A 20,204-nucleotide genomic window follows, 5' to 3' on the forward strand; every position below is an offset into this window, starting at 1 on the left:
ACATTTCACCAGGGTGGTTGAAATAATATTAACCCTTGTTTTTAGTTCTCCTTAATCTCTCCTCTTTCCAACCTTCTTTTTTCCTTATAAACTTACGCCACCAAAACCTCAACCAAGGCTTTTTGCTAATCCAGGAATAAATGTTGACGCATTTGATGCGGATCGGGATACCTTTAACATGCAAAAGGTATGCATGCGTTGGAGGCTGAATGATATTTTCCGTCGGCTGCGCCATGAAAACAGGAGAAACAAGAGGCATGAAATGTCCTGCGAAGAAAGAGGATGATGGATGCAGGTCGACACTAATATTGCATCTACTTATAGATTTACCATACAAGTTTTTTTTTCTTCTTTTTATAATAATAAGAAGTTATTATAAGAATTTATTATTAAATTTATTATACGAGCTACATGTCAAATCAAATTTACATGGCTGCTCCAGATTGAACACTGAAAATTTATTCGCGACAAAGCGGCATAGAACAAGAACAACTGGGGTTCGCCTAAAACGACTACAGAGGGGGGCGTCTCCACCCTCTGCTTCCGGAAGCCACTTATCCTACCTCGTCATTTATATCCTCTCACTTGAAGAATCCCAAAAGGGCAAGGTTTAAACCTGCAGTTGGAGATTACTCATACGTCAGCCTTTCTTCTGACGTTTTAGTTGCCATCTCATCCATGAATACGTTCAGCTGCACCAGTCCTATAGACTACAGCCTCGACCAAATTAATATTTCGCCACTGACCACCGACACAGTTGACTACCAGCAAGCGTGTTGTGTTGAGGCTGCGCACTGAGATGCTGCAGAATACCAGCAGCGCAGGATCAGTCCATTCTTTCTTTTGCCCTGCCTTTCAGGCGATCAAGGGTTGTACATGGAAGAACTATTTGGATTTCCAGTTGCTCAATCTCGCTTGAAAACAGCTCGAGATGACTCCTGCTTGCGTAGGCACCAATTTGGTCAGGAGCTGCAGTAGATTCTGCGAGGGAGTCTGTTTTATTGAAATTTCAACCCATCCAACATTTCAAGGCAAGCCCAAAACACTGGTAGATATAACTTTGCACAGCATCCCCAGATCACAACAGCACAACTGCACAAATTTTGATTGGGAGAAAAGGGGAAGAAGACTTGAAAGTTCCAGACATGTAACCTATGAGCCAGCAGCAAGTTTTTGAGGCCCTTCATTTGATTACTGGTCTGTTTAGGAAAACTAGCCAATGTTAGTCCGCTGACAACCACTGATATGCATCTGCAAGATCATGGTTTACTACAATGAAAGACCAATCTACCCAGGAACCACAACAAACACGACTCTGTACAACTAGATGCAAGCTTTGAAATTCCACAGAATCGTTTTGATTCCATGGTGACCTTACAATATACTCCATATGGATTATCGGACTCCAATTCCGGCATCCATAATGTATCCTACCAAGTTGTTGGATCCAATTTTGGGATCCATCAGTCCATGCTCAGCCGGTCATCACAAACTCCAGCAGGGCATGAAATTTCACAGACACTTGACAGCAGCGAGATGAGCAATCCGAGTTCTCATGAGTTAACTCCATCCATCGGAGCAACTAGATGACTGGTGTCTCTGGTGACCATGACTAGGTAAAACCTGCAACATGTTGATAACCAGTCATTGTTCTTGTGAATGCCATGGTCACAAACAGCATACACCAAAGCCATGAGTATATAGTGCATCTAGCATTCTCTTGAAGAGTTTGGTTTAGGAGGAAGCCTGTTAAATTACTGAATCTACATTATGGTTTATGTAGGAGTTTGGTAGATGCATATACGAGGAAAAGTCTGGCATCATCAAATGCAATAGAAGGCTAATGGAGTTGTATCAAAATAATAACGTTGTGAGAGAAAAATCAAGAAAAAATGTGAGATAAAGGACGCGAGCATATTCTAAATAGAATGAAATTATTGTATTACAAGCATGCAAAGCTAGCTAAGCACATGCAAATGCAGGTGACAATTTGATTTACCTCATGAACATATAATTGATACAAAAATATAGTAATTATCTGATCCAATATACTCAGAAGACATTAAAAGGAAAAAAAACTTCATTTTAATTAGGTACACACCTTTTATGGCTTAAGTGTGTGGGAAACAGACATAAAAGGAGTGCAAACTAATAGCAATCAATGGTCAGAGCATCAGATTACTGTAAAAGAAAAAACAAAGGGGATAATGATGGGTTTTTAGTTCCTACAGAACAACCAGCTTACTTGTTCCCTGTGTATAATGATGGATTTTGCCTCTAAAAGTAAGTACATGGGCATTTTTCAAACTTTAAGAAATTAAGGAATAACAATGAGCTCTTTAAAATCTCACGAGATTTACTTTATAACAGTTAACTTTTTTAATATCACATCAGATGAAAGACAACTCCTTTCCTCTTTTATTCCTCTGTCCTCTTTCCAACTATCGATTCCCGTTCCCTATCTCTGTCTCTCCCCCATCTCTTTCCAATTCATCTTTCTCACTTCTAGCTCCCATACAAATCCCCCTTCCAGATCCTCCTGACTTCACACGTATATATTGGACAATACTCAGCAGCCAAAATCTAGCTGTAATGACAATCAAATAATGTTGCTCTTACTTTGTTGTTAGCTGTTATGACTTTCTAGATCAAGTGGGTTAAACTTGTTCATTAACAGCAGGACTTGAGATTTCGTTCGAAGTAACAAATTTTGATGCATACTATGAATGAATTTTGAAGAAAAAGGTTCAGTTCTAGCTTCATCCTTTTCTTGATTACAATTTGTCTAAAGTTGGTCCAAGTTTCAATGTACAAGGTGGATCACATTTTGTTTGTACACAAAAAATATTGATAAGCACATACATTTATAGTGTATTTAGACATCAAGATGCATGAGTTACAACAAGTTTGCATATAAAACCTAAAGGATAGCAGCTAGCATGATCTGGCTAGAAATGAAACCCTTTTTTTCCCAGAAACAGGGAGTTACAACTCAAAGTTCTTAGAAATGTAGAACCAGCAAGTCTGTTGATAAATTTTCTTCTCGAAACATATGGAATACTTGGAAGTCCTTCAGGTCTCGGATCATCCCCCTAATCTTCTTGCTTATTTCCTGTTTTTATGAATTGAGATGACACTAGCCAAATTATCTTTCCATCGGCATTACTTTATTTCAGTAACATTGTGGACACTATAACCTTCTACAATATTTATCTTTTAGCCCAATAATTATGAATGAATCAAGCGACATACCTATCCAATGTTTCATTGTTCGATTGAAAGCATGTTCTCAAAAGCACATGAATACCAATAGGGGGAAATTTGAAGAATCCTAGAATTCTGCATGTCAAATATAAAGCTCTGAAGCTCATGAAACAAAGACTCTTAATACCCACAAAGCCCAAATCTCAGAAGCATTGACTCAGCAGCTGTAAAAATGGGGGAAAATATAAAATCTAAGCACAGGGTTCCTCATCAAAATATCAAAAAATTAGAAGAAGAAAAAACAACTCTATTTATCAAAAAACGAGCAAGAACCCAAGGGTAGAGAGCATAGATCTGCAGCAGTGCTCAACGAACATAGGAGTGATTGTTGATGGACTTGTTAACAAATAAGAAGGGCATAATGGGTTTGACTCATCATTCACTGAGGGGAGTGAAGGGTTGTTGAAGCAGGTGTGGGTTCGGCATTTGCTCATCAGGGTGAAGCGTCTAGAACGATAATCAAGAGAACTGGGGATGGAGAGAAAACGGGGGTGTGGATGGACGACTCTTGATGGGTATAATGGATGATTGAGAAGGAAAAATGGATATGGTCCAAGAAGGAAGCTCATCTAAGGATTTCAGGGAAAGAGGAAAGAAAGGAAGGAGAGAGGGAAGTGCTCAGTTAAATTTGGGAATCCTTCCACCTCCCTGCACCTAGCACCCTTTATGTTCTATACTGTCACACAGGAGAGCACTTTGTAGCATTGACCATGAGAGTCAAAAAAGGTTTCAACATCTCACCAAGATATTGATCGTACTCATAAGATCAGCGAGCAAAAATGACCATAACTACCCGTTGCGAAACTACTTTCTAGGGGTACTTTTAGCCATTTTGTAGAGCAAACATTTAACTCAGTTTTAGGATCAAGCTAACTGGGCTAGTTTTAGGATCCAAACTTGCATATTTTCTCAGACGCATTGGGCTAGTGGCTTATCAGCCCCTATTGTCACATCTACTTAAGGCAATTTGCCATGATATTGATGCAGAAAATATAAAAAGAAACAACAAAATCAACTGAGATAACCTTTAATATATAAAAAACTCGCTCCTAACTGCAACTCAAGAAATGGAAGTCCAAGACAATGCTGCTTCAATAGTATCTCTTTTTCCCCAAGCATTAAGTTTTAAGGAAAGTTCAGTACACCTTAATCTCTGACAGCAGCTATTAAGTAAAAAGATCATATTTTCAGATTATCATTCACATGCTAAATTAAAAAAAATTAACATGTTCACCAAGTTGTGCCAGTTATGGGTAATAAACAGCTCTTATCGCATCAACTATTTTCACTACAAGTAGAAGTTTCTGTTTGGATTATTTGGACTATCGACAATTGTAAATAGTATAACAGAAAAAACACAAAGGTGGCAAAGGTGAACTGGTAAAATGCCTCCATCCAATGATGGTCATAATTTAACAAGATTATATGCCACAAATGCAAGTTTGCATGAACATAAAAATAAATATAAACCTAGTTTCATTATTTCGAGATTAGTTATATGGATCTCATTTTTTATCATTAGTTCCTATAGAGGCTAAGTCCTCCGAAACAAGAGGATCATTTACATGCATAAATGGATAGGGAGTCCAACTAACCTCTAGAATGCAAAGATGATAGCTTGCAAGGCAAGAATGCATGTGACTGACATAGCAGTTCTGCTGTTCTTAGTCCTGCTGCAATCTAAGGATACCTCCTATAAATAGTAAATGCACATGACAGTCAGCTCGAATAACCATCAAGGGAGCATGGATTAGGAAATGTGTTATACCTCAAGATGTTATCACCCTGATGCACATTTCAACCTGCTGTTTGGTCTGAACTACTGCCCTGTGTAAACTGTGGAGAATGAGCAGTAACTAAGAAGTGAGGTGGAGGTGGGATTGGTGCTGCTACGCCTGTAACATGAAATATTTTGTTCATTGAAGACATCCGTGCAAAAGAAAAGCAGGCCTGGAGTTCATCACAAACAAGATTTTGAAAGCCAGGAAGCGTACAGTAATCTATGCATTTGATTTTTTTCTTTATCTTTTGATGTTTGATACGATATATATGGGAGCAACATCCAATGATTAGAGAAAAGGAATTATCTGTAAAATATAAATGACTAGCATATATTGGCCAATATCTTTGTTTTCTGGTTTTATGGGTCAGTAGATATGGATCTTAGGCACCTATTGACAACCTAATCCTTAGCCAGTCAAGTAAGGTCTAAGTAATAACTACAAACACCTAGGATCCCTTAGCTAACCATATTAATCTACGAGCTTGCCCACACTGTTGCCAGCTGTCCACCTATATAAACCCATCGATAGATATGGATCTTAGACACATACTGATAACCTAACACTAGCCTAAGTAAGATCTAAGTGATCACTACCAATACCTAGGATCCCTTAAATTACTAGTTTAATCTACAAGCCTTGCCCACGCTGTCCCCAGCTGCCCATGTATATCAACCTCGCATCCGTCCTAACAAAGATATCTTTTCTATCATCTGACATGCCAACACATTACAAACCTGCACTATTTGCCATGCCTTCCACACACCACATGTAGAAAACTACAAAAGACAAAGCAACAGCTATATCTGTAGAAAGTCTATCTGCTATACGTATGTCCTTTTACACTAATGAAGCTTAATCCACAAAACAGAGGGGAAAAAAAGGATTTTCCAAGAGAAAAATTGCCTGCTGGATATGGTGCTTGGATTGTGGGTCGAGGTGCAGTGGTCACTCCATTGACATTTGGCCCAGTGAATTGCGCGAAATTATGGCCTGGTATTGTGTAGCCTTGAACTGCTGTATAACCATGCCCACCAGGGATAGGCTGGCCTAATTGCCCAAATGGGTAGACAGCTGTGTTAACAGTTCCAGGAATGCCATAAAGTTGAAAGTATTGTTGCCCCATATAAGGATTGTAGACACTCTGCAAGTGAAAAAATGCATTGTAACAGTGGAAGCAGTTGGTTGTAAATTTATTGTTCCAAAAGAAATGTTCACTAGAATAAGGATAAAAATGATTTTGATTCTCAACCTGTGGATAGACGTATTCGGGTCCATATGTAGTGTAACTGCAAAAGGAAGCCAATAAACCTCTGAATGTTTTACCTTTGGCACTTTCATGGAATATAGTGTGTATGATTGACTACATTTATCATGAATGAACACAAAGCACAGGAAGTATAGAATCTCCCCATGATACCAAAAAAATCTTAATTTATAAAAAAAAGAAACTATAAGAAATTGATTTGAAAAAAACTTTCTTTATTATCCTTTCTCATCCTTTTCCTAAAGCATGTCCTATCCTACTGATTTTAAACTCATACAAACTCTACAGACTAGCCCCACTGACTGTTTATCATTTTTCATTTGTTGTCTTTGTCTATTTTTTTTCCTAAAGGAAGTATCATTAAGAAAAAATTGGGATTCTATTTTATTCACAAATCTCTTGCACAAGTTTTGGATTTCAATCCTGCATATCATGCTAATTCCAAAACCACATATTAAAATTGAAGTTGGTAGTATGCTACCAAAGTTTTTTTTTTCTTCTTCCTCAAACTTCATATTTCTAATGGTTTTAAATCAATTCTTCCGAGTAAGTAGTTCTTCAAAACCAAGGCATCTATTATTATGATTGGTTCTAAAAACTCTAATATTGGAAAATGAGCATTTGAACCAAGTTCTGAACAACACTCCGTAAATCAACTTACCCATACTGTGGATATGAAAACCCTTGTTGGTAGCCCAATGGAACTGGTTGGTGATGAGCGGAACCTCCGACATAAGTCCCTCTTGGAACTGGAACACCTCCGAAGTAGGAGCCAGCTGACCTTGGGCGTGCTACAAAAAGAAAATTAGGGCCAACAGGAACAACATTTGTATCATGGGAATCTAAATAAACACGTCATATGGCTAATTATTAAAGAAAAGGGAGACAAACATAAACATCTATTTTGTTTTCTTCGGTTTCTTCATGTTGTAATCCTTTTTATTTTTCTTTTGAAGAAAAGCCCCCCTTCCTCCAAGAGGAGATTGTCACAGACTCCAGCCCCAAAGCTTAAGCCATAGGGAGGAGGACCAACCTAGGCTAATAAAACCATGTGACACCCCTTTTGTTAGTCAATGTGGGACCATAACAATCTTCCCCACACAACCTTGTGATGCCCTCATCATGGCTGGCTCCTACTCGAGAGAGTAGGGGGGGGGGCACCCATGGTCCGGGTCCTACTCGATCCTACTAAGTCCTCCTCGACCTTGGTATCCTCAGGGAGGGGCCTACATGACTAATAAAGGTTGTGACACACAATGGGCTTGGCTCTAATACCACTTGTCACAGGCTCAGCCCAAAAGCTTCGTGACAAATGGTACCGGTATTTCATAACCATAGGGCTATCCTACTTAGACTAGGCGGAAACATGGAGAGGGGGGAAACACCAGAATCTTGCAATCAAATCTGCTTGCTATAAGCAAAAAATTAATGAGTTTTGGCATAAAATGCAACGAAGCATGGCTTAGAGTAGCTACTTTGAAGGCTTTGTTCTTCATATCAATTCGGTCTTTATATCAAGCATAAAGAGCACAAAAATCATGTCCACATGGATAATATTTGAACAAGACTGAGGAAAAAGCATGGGCAAAAATAGAAATAATGTCAAAGAAATTCTCCTACTGCATGATTCTTAAAAACAAGGAAAAAAACCCATTGATTTCTCAAGGACATAATTCCCTTATAGATCTCTAACTCTTCTAGAAAGAGATCACTGAGCTTCTAAAGAGACCATAGTATGCTTATAGCAATTTAATCCTACTACTAGAACTACAATTTAGAAGCTGATCTCTCTTATCCTCCAAGGAACTAGAGCATGGATCCTATCATGCCTTTTTCCATGTAATCTATTGCATTGTGAAAAATGCAGCACAGCTAATGGAAATCCAAAGGCCTAACAAGTTTACATAAGGAGGTGAGAGAAGAATCTACAGCCTTAGTCACTGAGGCTTGATGACAGGAGTATCTTTAATCTCACTGGAGTCTGATGGTGTCACAATCCTAACTTGGGTCTTTTATTTTTGTCTGGCGTTTTTCTTTCAAGTCTCCAAGGACCTTATTATAATGATCTTTGGTAGGGTTTTAGCAGGTTGAACACAATACCACATGACAGTCTTGATTGTTTTAAGGGATAAGAGTTACAACAGCTGATGGAGAAAGGGTGGCTACTTAACAAAGGTGATCTGAAAACAAGGATGATCTCCAACCAGATCTAACCAAAAATCTTCATATAAGGATGATATCTAGGGTCTCCAATAAAAAATTTACATGATAGTTTTTTTTTGAAAAAAAAGAGGGTTCCATATTCCCAAAATGGTTTCATCCATCAACTTTTCTTCCCTACGTCCCATAAGCTTTTCTAACAGTACTACAGAACAAGATATATCAGATGCATTAAAATAGCAAGTTTTGTTTGTATAAAAAGAAATCAACCTATTATGTGTGAGCCAACAATTCCAACAGCATGCCATGTTAACTTCTTACCTGCTTCAAAACAGCAGCCAGTATCTCATTTTCCTGCTTTATCTCTCAGTGAATTTTTCAAATCATCCCTCTCTCAAAAAAGAAAAATAAAAATCTTGCAGACCCAAATATTCTCTCCATTGTGTTTTCTTAAATCTCCTAATTCGCCTGCCAATATGCTCTAAAACCCAAATCCCATTGAAGTTGTCTTACCAATCTAAATAATGTCTATTTGGTGACCCAAGTCATTTACTTAATATTCTTGGAATGGAATAATGGTTATTATAAAGGATACAGAGTGGCCATTATAATAGGAAATAATGCACAATAACAACATAATAGCAGCGTCATATAATTAAGCCACAATTTGAGGAATAAAAATAATCTTCTAAATCAGAATGAAAATAGTATTTTGCAAGCTGCCAGGCATACAAGCACATGAAGGCAAGGGCTATGTCCATGCGGCTTGGATCACAAACAGTCCCCTCTTAATGTCGGCACCCCAGTTGATTCATGCAAGGCCCATGATTTAAGAGGGTAAGGTTGATTTATGCCATGTGTAAGTGGTGCTCCTCTTCATACACGTGTGCAAATAGCTTTTCTAACCATTTCTTTTCTAACGGGATAATGAAGATACAAATAAAAGAGGAAGCTACAGCAACATGTCTAAATAACTTTGTTGTTTAAATGCCCTGTATGAACAACAACATATTGGGAGGACTCTTAGCAGTATGGTGTCATTATTACATTTTAATGGCTGTTATTTCAAGCAATTATTAATGCAACACTCCTCTTCTTCCTAATTCTGCATGTAGTTGTGCGCATCTCAGGTACGCAATCATCCATTTGATGTTAAATAATCTGCCAAAATTCAGAGTCAAATCTCGATGAACCTACCACTTCAAGTGACTAAAGCATGAACAGTAAGTCATTACCTGTTGCTTCAATAATTGCTTGCTATTTAGTAAGTAATTTAAATTTGATGTCGGAGATATCATTAATAACCAATCTAATGACACTGTTGATATAGCACTTCAGTAACAGAAATTCATGTTGAGCTGTTAAGTTCCCTTTAGAAGTGAATAACTGTACAATTTAGTTAAATTGATCGACGATCTAAGAAATAGATAGATATATCATTCTAAATAAAACCAGTTTATATAATTATGTTTATTTTGTGTAAATTTTGAATGCAGTTATTCATGTAACATATACATAGAATATAGAATATTTCTTGATGCGGGAGTGTCGTTCCCTTTTAAGTTTGAGGATGATGAAAAGTGGTTTAGGCATTTTGTTTTCAATTTCATTGTAATTTCTGGATTTATCTTAGGCAATACCTTTAGTAAGTTTTCTAGTCTCTATTTTGAGTACAATTTATGTCAACAAGTCCTATTATAGGTATATATTAGGTGGCAAATCTCTTCAAATCACTGTGACTGCATTTCAAGGTAGTATAATATTGTAAACTAGGACTTGTCCCCAGGGTCACACCCCTTTGCATAATAATCAGAGATTTTGGGTTCGAGTCCTGGGTGATGAATCTCCAAGTATTGGGGCATGGGTAATTATCATGCAGGTGGGTCTCCTCACCTTCCTCTCACCAACAAAAAAGTAGTTCAATACCTTTCCATATGGGCTTTGAGGGAAATCCAAATTTTGCACTTTTTGGAATGTTTTTCTTTCTTTAGCAAAAGTTTAACTAAGGAAAAAAGATTAGGAATAGAAGATCCAAAAACATCTTTTTACACAAATCAAGCTTCGTCGTACTGGTCAGTACCATATCGTACCAGTATCAAACGGGTATGCAGTCTCATACCGTACTGACACTCGGTACGCCTCACCGTTTTATACCATATCGCATACCAACATCGTAATAAGATGATACCGGTACGGGGTTCGCTACCGAGACGGCGAACCTTGACACAAACAAATTAGAGAAATAAACTAATGGAGTCATGGATATTTTTGTTTATAGGTGATTCCACAATGGAAGTTTGAGGTCTTCAAACCTAGGTGTGAGGCCTAGACTTTTGCTAGTGGTGTGAGGACACTAGGTATTGTCAGCTCCTTTTCTCCTTCTTCCATTGTCTTTTTTCTTTTTTCCTAAGTACTAAACCAGCTTTCTTCTAGCCATTTTATTTCCCATGAGGTTTTTTGCATGATATAAATATCAGAATTTTCATAGATAAATTCCAGCTAGTGCTTGCTTTTGACTATTCAATAACATAAACCACAAAAACCTAATTTAGGCTTAGAATCCTAAACCCTCGGTTAGACAATGGTCATCCATTACCTGCACCCTGAAACTCTATTGTCATTAGCCCTTCATTTTTCCTTGGCTGTCCTAAATGACTACACCATTTCTACTATTTAACCCATGAAGGAATGTACATGTTGGGGTACTAGTTTAATCAAATATGGATGATAATATCATATCTTCTACGATGAATGCCATATGACAAATATGGAATACTTTAATGAGAGTTAAATTTAATCATTCACTGCACCAATTCAATATTTCCTTTTCCATTTCTTGTTTTCAGTTTCTTCTCAATTTTTCTGCACTTTCTCTTTTTAGATCGTACGAAGTTGGTTTGAGTTTAGATAATAAATTGGTAATAAAAAGCATCTTTGCTATTAGTAACTTTTAAGCATTATTGTTGACTCTTAAGCATTCTGAAGCTGCTGATTCCCTCCTAGAGTGAGTCCAAGGGACTTGGAGGGATTTCAAGTTTTCCATTTTTGTCCCAACATCACCTCTCAACTCGCCCATGGATGTAGGCTTGTGGCTGGTCCATGTAAATCTGTATGTGCTGTTTTTTTTCTTCTATTTTCTCAAATTTCCTTGTCCTTCTTCAATTTCGTCGAGATCCATTACAACAAATTGGTACTTGAGCCACAAGTTGAACAATTGGATCCTGAGATGTCAACGAAATTTGAGATTGAAAAGTTGGATCCCACCAACATTATGGCAGGTTAAGATGCGTACTATCTTAATGCAACAAGGGTTATTGAAGGCACTGCTAGAGAAGGATAAGATGCCCAATACTTTGACGGATGAGCAGAAGGAGGAAATGGATGAACAATCCCTTATTGTGATTCAGCTGTGCTTGTATGATGAGCTTTTGAGGGAAGGCTCTGATGAGAAGATGGCTGATGGGTTGTGGCTCAAGTTGGAGTCCTTGTATATGACAAATCCCTTACCAACAAGTTGTATTTGAAGCAATGCTTGTTTATGCTACGTACAGCAACAGGTACACCTATTAAATCTCATCTTACTGAGTTTAACTCCATTATTATGGATCTGAAGAATATTGATGTCCAGATCGATGATGAAGATCAAGCTCTCCTATTTTTATATTCTTTACGTCCTTCATATAAGCATTTTAAAGATATCTTCCTCTACGGTAGAGATACAATTTCTATGGAAGACGTTAATGCATCCTTACTTTCTAAAGAATTAATTGAAAAGTACACAACTGAGAATGCAAGTGAAGGCCAAGCAGAAGGCTTGATTGCTAGAGGGAGGTCTAATGAAAGGGGATTGGACAATAGTAGACGTAAGCCTAGATCTGAGTCTAAAAACAGGAGTTTGACTTGTCATTTCCGTCACAAGCAAGGGCATATTAAGATTGATTGTTATAAGTTCAAAACAAGCAAAAGTAGGATCAAAAAAAGAAGAAAAAAGCTCCAGAAGCTAGTGTAGCAAAGGGTGATTCTGAAGGGCTAAAGATGTTCTCTCAGTGACCGATGGAATTAGATACAAGGATAAATGGATTCTGGATTCGGATTGTTCCTACCACGTGTCCCAGTAGAGATCAGTTCTCCACATATGAATCACTGGACGGTTGAGTTGTGTTGATGGGCAACAATGCCCCTTGTAAAATAGTTGGAAAAAGGACAATCCAAATCAAAATGCATGATGGCGTGGTGAGAACCTTGATTGATATTCGGCATGTTCCAGATTTGAATCCAAAAGAATCTCATATCTTTAGGCACCCTTAATATTAATGGGTGAAAGTACACGGTGGAGTTATAAAAGTTAGTAAAGGTGCCCTTATTGTAATAAAAGATAAGAGGTATGGGAACCTGTATGAACTTCAAGGTACTACTGTTATAGGTGCAGCACCTGTTTCTTCATCTTCCATGATAGATTCCAATATCACCAAAATATGGCATATGAGGTTGGAATATATGAGTGAAAGCTATGTTGAGTAAAAGAGGTCTTCTTTGTGGCCAGAGTATAGCAAAGATGGACTTCTGTGAACATTACGTATTTAGCAAAAAGAAAAAAGTTAGTTTCAGTACTGCAATTTACAGAACGACGGGTACCTTAGATTATATTCATTTGGTCCTTTCGGGAGCTTCATGTGTTCTTTCTAAGGGTGGTGTTCAGTATATACTTACCTTTATTGATGATATTTGAGAAAGGTTTAGGTGTCTATGTTAAAACACAAAGATGAAGTATTTAAGAACTTTAAGCAGTGGAAGGCTATAATTGAGAAGCATACCAGAAAGGATATCAAAAGGCCTAAAATAGATAATGGATTGGAGTTTTGTTTTTCTAAGTTTGATGAGTACTACAAAAATAAGGGTACTATCAGACACATGACAGTTAGACATATACCACAGCAGAATGGAGTGGCTATGCGCATGAGCAGAACCCTCTTGGAGAGAGCTTGTCATATGCTCTCAAACGCTGGCTTGTCAAAGGGTTTTAGGGCAGAGAAAGTCTCTACAGCATGTTACGTGGTGAATCATTCTTCATCCGCAGCTCTTTGAGTGTAAGACTCCAGAAGAGGTATGATCTGGTAACCTTGCTAACTACCCTATTTTGAGAGTATTTGGATGCCTTACATATGTTCATATTGATGCTCGAAAATTAGAACCTAGAGGTAAAAAGTGCATATTTCTCGTCTATGCATATGAAGTGAATGGATATATTTAAGTTGTGGTATCCGGATCCCAAGTCGCCTAAATTCATGATTAATAAGAATGTTACCTTTGATGAGTTTGTTATGCTTCACCCAAGAAAGGAGTCATCTATTTCATGTGATTCAAGTAAGATGAAGAGTAACATCGAGCAGGTGGAGTTAGAGAGTAATAGTTTAGTTCCTCTGCAGCATAGTTCTTCTTCTCAACTTGGTTTCAGAACAAGTGCATGATCCTATTGAGATTGAAAAAACACTATAGGATAAGGAGTAAAGTATTGCTAAAGAAGGACAGAGAAGAGAGATTAGACCACCTCAAAGATATGGTTATGCAGATTTAGTTGCTTATGCTTTGTCAGTGGGAGAAGAGACATTTGATGTTGGCGAGCCTTCCTCATATTTAGAATCTATTTCTTGTATTGATTTTGCTAAGTGGTTAGTTACTATGCAAGAAGAGATTAAGCCTCTTCCAATGGCTAAGTTCAAGCATTGCTTGGACTTGATTGGTGTATGTAGCACTTGAGATTTGGCTTATGTGGAAGCGAGACATTCTACTATTTCATGGTGTGGCTTGATGGGATTCAAATCAAGGTAGAGATTTGTTAAGTATGCCTTGAATCCTTTGATCCACCATGCTCTCCATGATTCCATTTAAGAAAATTTTAAGAAGTATCGTTAACAAGCGTGCAAGGCTTGGCATTGGCCATAGCCCTTGGTGGTCAAGTATCCTGGCTGCATAGGATGCGAGATTGGAGAGCACAGATTGCGGAACTGCACAAGGCACACGTGTCAGCCGCATAGGTCACAGGTCCTGTACTCACGAGTCTCAGGACCTAAGCCAGTTTTTGATATATATCTATTTTTTGTCTTGTTAGAAAAGTTTGAAACTGTGGTATAGTGCGGTTAGAGTTTTATTGAGAGACGGCTTTATTTTTGTACTCCATTCTTTTGATGATAGTAGAATCTCTTCTCCATCCTCGCCCGTGGATGTAGGCTTATGGCTAGTCCATATAAATCTATGTGTGCTGTGTTTTTTTTCTTCTCTCTATCTTCTCGAATCTCTTTATTCCTCTTTAGTTTCATCGAGATCCGTCACAACAAACCTTTCAACCAACCCTTGTCAATCATATTTAAATTCTTTTAACCACCATCTTACATTACATTCCTGCTATACCACAATAACAAATCAGCAAATAGTAGTCCTTATTTAGTCCTAAATACAAAAAAAAAAATGATGTCATTTGGCCAAAGACAACTGGGACCTCAACTGGGTATAATTTAGAGTGACATCAACATGCAACATGACAGACAGCAGCGAAAGCAGCAATTCTCCTTTATTCCATGACAATATTGTCCTAAATGAAGCATGATATTGATAAATTAGCCTAACCATTTGTTTCCATATCCTATTCTCACCCTATCACTTATTAGCTATGTCCAAATCTAAATCAAAATCCTCCATTTTCTTATTAGTGAATCCTAGCATCCTTTATTAGTTGTCTTACACCAAGAACACTTGCAATTAACCCTCTGTTGGAGAACCCATGTTGATTGGCTACATTTGAAAGCCTTTGGGCAATTCTGTGCTTGGTGCCATCAACCCACAATTTATTTTACATATGGATGGATGTCATCTTGATGAAGTACATGTGGGTTATCAACTTATCATGACAAGGTTAGAACCACCATTATGAAACCACTAACAGGTTCAACCGGAAAAGTTCCACAAATTGTATAATTTCTATGTTATTCAAATTGACATGCTTCAAATCCCCAAAAATCTCCAGGAAACGGCTGCAACTCATAGTTTTCTCCAAACAATCAAGGGCAAAGTTGGCATTTTGGACCAATCTAACAACTGAACCCCGGTTTATACCAGGTTTACACTCTTTCCTCGGAGGTTCTTGGCAAAATATAGCAGCAATCTATTAAAACAGGCCCACTCATTATGCCTTCTTTATCAGAAAAATCAAAGAAATTTTAATAATGCAAGCAAAATCACTAAAATTGGTACAAAGTAACCTTGAATAAAACTGGATGTGTTGGATGTGATCCAATAATGCAAAAAAATAACTAAAAAAAACCCGAAGTGTTTTACATGTAAAAGCATATTATCATGAGACAGAATCACATTCCCCTCCCTTCCAAACACTAGGTGAATCTTAAAGTATGAGTTTGAGAAATAGCTAAGCAGATAATATATTGAACTATGAATCTTTGACAAGTTTACAAGTTTCCTAATTAGCTACTATAGGAGAATGAAAGAAAAACTTTAGGCTAAAGAAGTTGGATGTCATGGCAATTGGTCTTTGAAGACATCTGCTCCTGAAAGACCAAGAAACTAGCAACCATAATAGAATACCAGTCATTATAGCCAAGTTGGAGAAGTCAGATAACCTTTCTAGTAATATAAAGTTATAAACAATGCAAAAACAGAAGATTATCCTTTCTTGCCCTCCTAAAAAAGTGAAGCTCTAGCATGGAAACAAAATCCAAAACTAAAATCAAAATCAAAATATTAAAAGCTCAATCAACATTAATGAAGGCCAAAGCTCCAAAAGCTACGTTAACTAGCCATGCGAAACTTTTTGATGAACAAAATGTAACACTCCATGCAATTTAAAAATATCCTGCAAACTTCAATCAAAGTGTCAACCTCTGGCACAGCATTATGTGGTGTCCTATTAAAGGAAACATCAGGAAAAATGTTCGCACGATTGCAGAATAAGATTGACCTATTGTGTACGGGAGATATTATTAAAGTTCAAAAGTTCGTTCTCTATTTAATCATTAATAATAAAATGAAAACAAGTGTTTTCAGAATATAGTGTCTTCAAGAAGCCAACTCCATAAATACGCACATATGCATATGTATACATAATATACAAATACATACATGTACATATGTATGAGTAGGACCACAGGTTAGATATTAAATCTTTGGTGAAAGATTGAAACAACTCAAAAAATCAATGTTAACCCATCCCAATTGGAGATCCACCACTTATTATGATTTACTTCACAAAATTCCTAGGAACCAAAAATCATAAGTTTTGGAGGTTACCAACCTATTCATCAAGTGAGAGTGGAAGCAGATAACTCTGATGGCGTCATAAATTATTTTGCTATGACCTACACATCAAAACCTATCAATACTGATAAAGCCATTTTTTAAGATGAGTACATCATTATCAATGGTGTGAATTTTCAATTGGAATGTCCTACCATGAATTCTAGCACAATAGCATGATTGTTATCCCTTTTTGAATCCTTAGCAGCCAAAATCTTCGATCTAGGATAACAAACCCACTTCAAAATCTTCCTAGAATGTCGAACCAGCACCCCTACCTGCTCCCATTACTGGCAACTAAGTTTCAATCCACCTGATGCATAACTAGGAGCCTACCAAAATACATCGTTTTTGTTTTATCGGCATTTTTAATGGTGTAGAGTATGACCAATGATGTGAATTTTCAATATGGACAGCCAATCATTGATTCAGACCATTAAATCTTTTATGAAAGATTTTTTCGGTATGTAATCTCTCTCTATGTGATTGATAAATACATACATATGAAAGGATACAATGATGTTGAACAAAGATGTCCATAAGTCAAGGTTTTTGAAGGTTGAAATGTATAACATTTCACGACTCCTAGATACTCTACAAGGTTTTTGAAGGTTGAAAGGTATACCATTTCAAGTCTCGTAGATACTCTACAATTGTGCCAACTATCTAGGTAAAATTGTGAATGAGGCGACAAACAACAGGACAAGAATGAGGCGTCACAAGTATAAAGCAAGGCAAGAGACCCGCATAGTCGAGAGGGTGCGATGTGCTAATAAACTGAACTATAGCATGAATTTATTTCTGATACCTACGTGAGATGGTGAAAAATTGCGGACCATCTACTCTACAATACTATTAAATGGTACAAAAAAGATATGGTGGCAAGTCAATTCATAAAATATTGGCTTAATAAGCATATAATGATACCCCTATTTCCATTTAAGGATGAAAAACTGTTTTTTTTTAAATTCCTCTCCTGATTAATATTGGACAGTTACACAAAGTAGTAACCTAAAGCAAATGGTCAGAGTCTCAACAAGAAATTTACCACTTGATTAGTTTTCATTAGGGCACACATCCATTGAGGCTTATGTTTTCAAAATTCTTAGCATTATCCAACTTACTCCAACTTCTTTTAAATTAGAAAGATATAAATAGGATTCTTATGACAACTTCTAGCGGTGGTGTACAGTGATGTATTTAAAGTGCAGAATTATGCCGATAATTCACAGTGGGTCTACAAAAGAGTTACCTCTATTCTTCTTTCCTTCTTTGGAAACAAAGATCACAACATTTTTGGATTGCCTATTCTGCTTCTACAGTTAACAGTGATGTATTTAAAGTGCAGAATTATGTCAATAATTCATAGTGGGTCTACAAACGAGTTACCTCTATTCTTCTTTCCTTCTTTGGATACAAAGATCACAACACTTTCAGATTGCCTATTCTGCTTCTACAGTTACCGGTCTCCCTAATAAGCATGTCTGATTCAGTCCAGAGACAGTACAACTTATATACCTAAGGCAAAGGCATTAGATCTTGTATATTAAGCTTGAGAAGAACAAACATAATACACGTCACTATACGTCCACCAAAGTTCTTCAGGAAATCGTGTAGCAGAATTGAATCAAAGATAAAAATGTTGATGCAGCCAAAGAAAGACAGGACTTAAGATCAATTAAAGAGATCATCCATAAATAGAATCAAAGAGTTGCAGATGGAAAAAAAATTGCTACAGTTCCCTCGTCCAGAAAAGTGCAGACATTAACCAACATGGCTTGCCATCATCCAATTAAACACTGGCAATGTGATGAATCATTTCATTGTGCAAACACATAATGGATGAAACTATAAGCCTTAAATTGAGGAATCATCCATAGTTAATGGCATAAAACAAACAGCTCATCTACAGAAAACCCGACCAAAAACATAGCTTCATTGGATTGCACAAAAGGCCACCAGAACACAAAAGTTAAACTCGTAGTACCATCAGTGACTTAGTACAACTATAAAATGGAGTCAAATCAAATATTATTACAAACAATGCTGAATAAATGAACAAGAAAAAAAAATCAGCAGCTTGACACAAAATTCTTATCGAAAAGGAAGATCATCCCTATAAGCAGAAAATTACCAAAAGTTGAAACAGGTCGAGGCCGCCCCAGCGCAGCCAAGTTGCAATTTGCCTGTCTGCCGTCTATAACCGGGCTCGGGTTTGCGCATGCTCTTCTTGCAGATTCTGGGTCCCGAAATGTCACCTAAATCCTCCACGCCAATCCACACGCCATTTAAGAAAATCGGCAGCAATCCCCTCCCCCCAAAAATATATAAAGAGAGGTAATTAAAAAAAGAAAAATCGAATCCTTTCCACATTACTCAATTTAAAAAGAGCAATCATTCTCTCGAATTATCAAGAAACCATGAAGACCAAGGCAAGAAACACTATCGAATCCTTTCCACATTACTCAATTTAAAAAGAGCAATCATTTTCTCGAATTATCAAGAAACCACGAAGACCAAGGCAAGAAACACTCACGAAACCGTAGCCCTTCGACCTCCCGGTGTTCTTGTCAGTTATCACGACAGCCTCGTGGATCTCCCCGAACTGCTCGAAGTAGCGGCGCATCGTCTCGCTCTTGGTCTCCCACGCGAGCCCTCCAACGAAGACCTTCGTGTAGGTCGTATCCCCGAAGGGGGAATTCGAGAAGTGGTGCCCGGAGCTCGAGCTCGACGCCGAGCCCGGGCCCGGGTGGTAAAAAGCCATGGAATCCAAACCTGAAGAGGCCTTCCACGGAGAACCCCGAAGGCGAATCGGGCTCCAAAACGGGGACAATTAAGCAGGATAAAGTTATCCTGTGATCGATCACGAAAACCCTAGGTGGCGCATAGAAAAACCCTAACTTTGATGAATTGGATCCAAGATTGGGTCACAGGGCACGTAAATTTCGGCGGATCACTCGTACACGACATGGATTGATTCCAATTTAGAAGATTGCTGAGAGAATCCAAGGAGTCTCTCAGCTCTCCAAACACTCCAAATATCAGAGAGAGATAGGAGCGATATAAAACATGATCTCAGAAGGGGAAGAAGACGGAATTGTTGAGAGGATTCTAAAAAGAAAGCAAATGGGGCTTGGAAATACATGTGGGCCCTTTTTTTTCTTATAAAACCCCAAAGGCCAAATGCTTATATATGGATTATTAGTTTTTATTTGGATAATTGGGTTTGGTTATGAGGTGATCTGTATGCTTGGCTTTTTTACATCTTAGCCGATTATTTTATTATTAACAATAAATATATAAAACAATCATTGAGCCTTTTGTCCGGCTTAAGTGGCTGGCTCTATCTTAAGCACTTCCGACTCGAGTTCGAGCTAGAGCTCGATTAAAACTAAACAGGCCCTAACATAATATCTTTAAAAAAAATT

At 37.6% G+C, this 20,204-nt stretch overlaps 1 protein-coding gene across 3 annotated transcripts; it reads right to left on the reverse strand.

The window, feature by feature from the left end:
- Nucleotides 1–441: 441 nt before the first annotated feature.
- Nucleotides 442–19,911, reverse strand: LOC103716075 (RNA-binding protein 38-like). 3 transcript variants are annotated; one of them, XM_039121773.1, is made up of 8 exons: nucleotides 19,313–19,909; nucleotides 18,911–19,034; nucleotides 6,974–7,103; nucleotides 6,298–6,334; nucleotides 5,952–6,189; nucleotides 5,033–5,159; nucleotides 4,860–4,957; nucleotides 442–1,199 (listed from the first exon to the last, which is right to left on the reverse strand). In XM_039121773.1, the coding sequence occupies exons 1-6, from the start codon at nucleotides 19,538–19,540 to the stop codon at nucleotides 5,062–5,064; spliced, it is 855 nt and encodes a 284-aa protein (XP_038977701.1). In that variant the 5' UTR covers nucleotides 19,541–19,909; the 3' UTR covers nucleotides 442–1,199; nucleotides 4,860–4,957; nucleotides 5,033–5,061. The 3 variants fall into 3 exon arrangements, with proteins under 3 accessions (XP_038977701.1, XP_038977700.1, XP_008802154.1); XM_039121772.1 differs by having other exon boundaries at nucleotides 442–1,623; XM_008803932.4 differs by lacking the exons at nucleotides 4,860–4,957; nucleotides 5,033–5,159 and having other exon boundaries at nucleotides 442–1,623; nucleotides 19,313–19,911.
- Between the last annotated feature and the right edge of the window lie 293 nt (nucleotides 19,912–20,204).

Source organism: Phoenix dactylifera, unplaced genomic scaffold (assembly GCF_009389715.1).
Source record: "Phoenix dactylifera cultivar Barhee BC4 unplaced genomic scaffold, palm_55x_up_171113_PBpolish2nd_filt_p 001221F, whole genome shotgun sequence".
Lineage (NCBI taxonomy): Eukaryota > Viridiplantae > Streptophyta > Magnoliopsida > Arecales > Arecaceae > Phoenix > Phoenix dactylifera.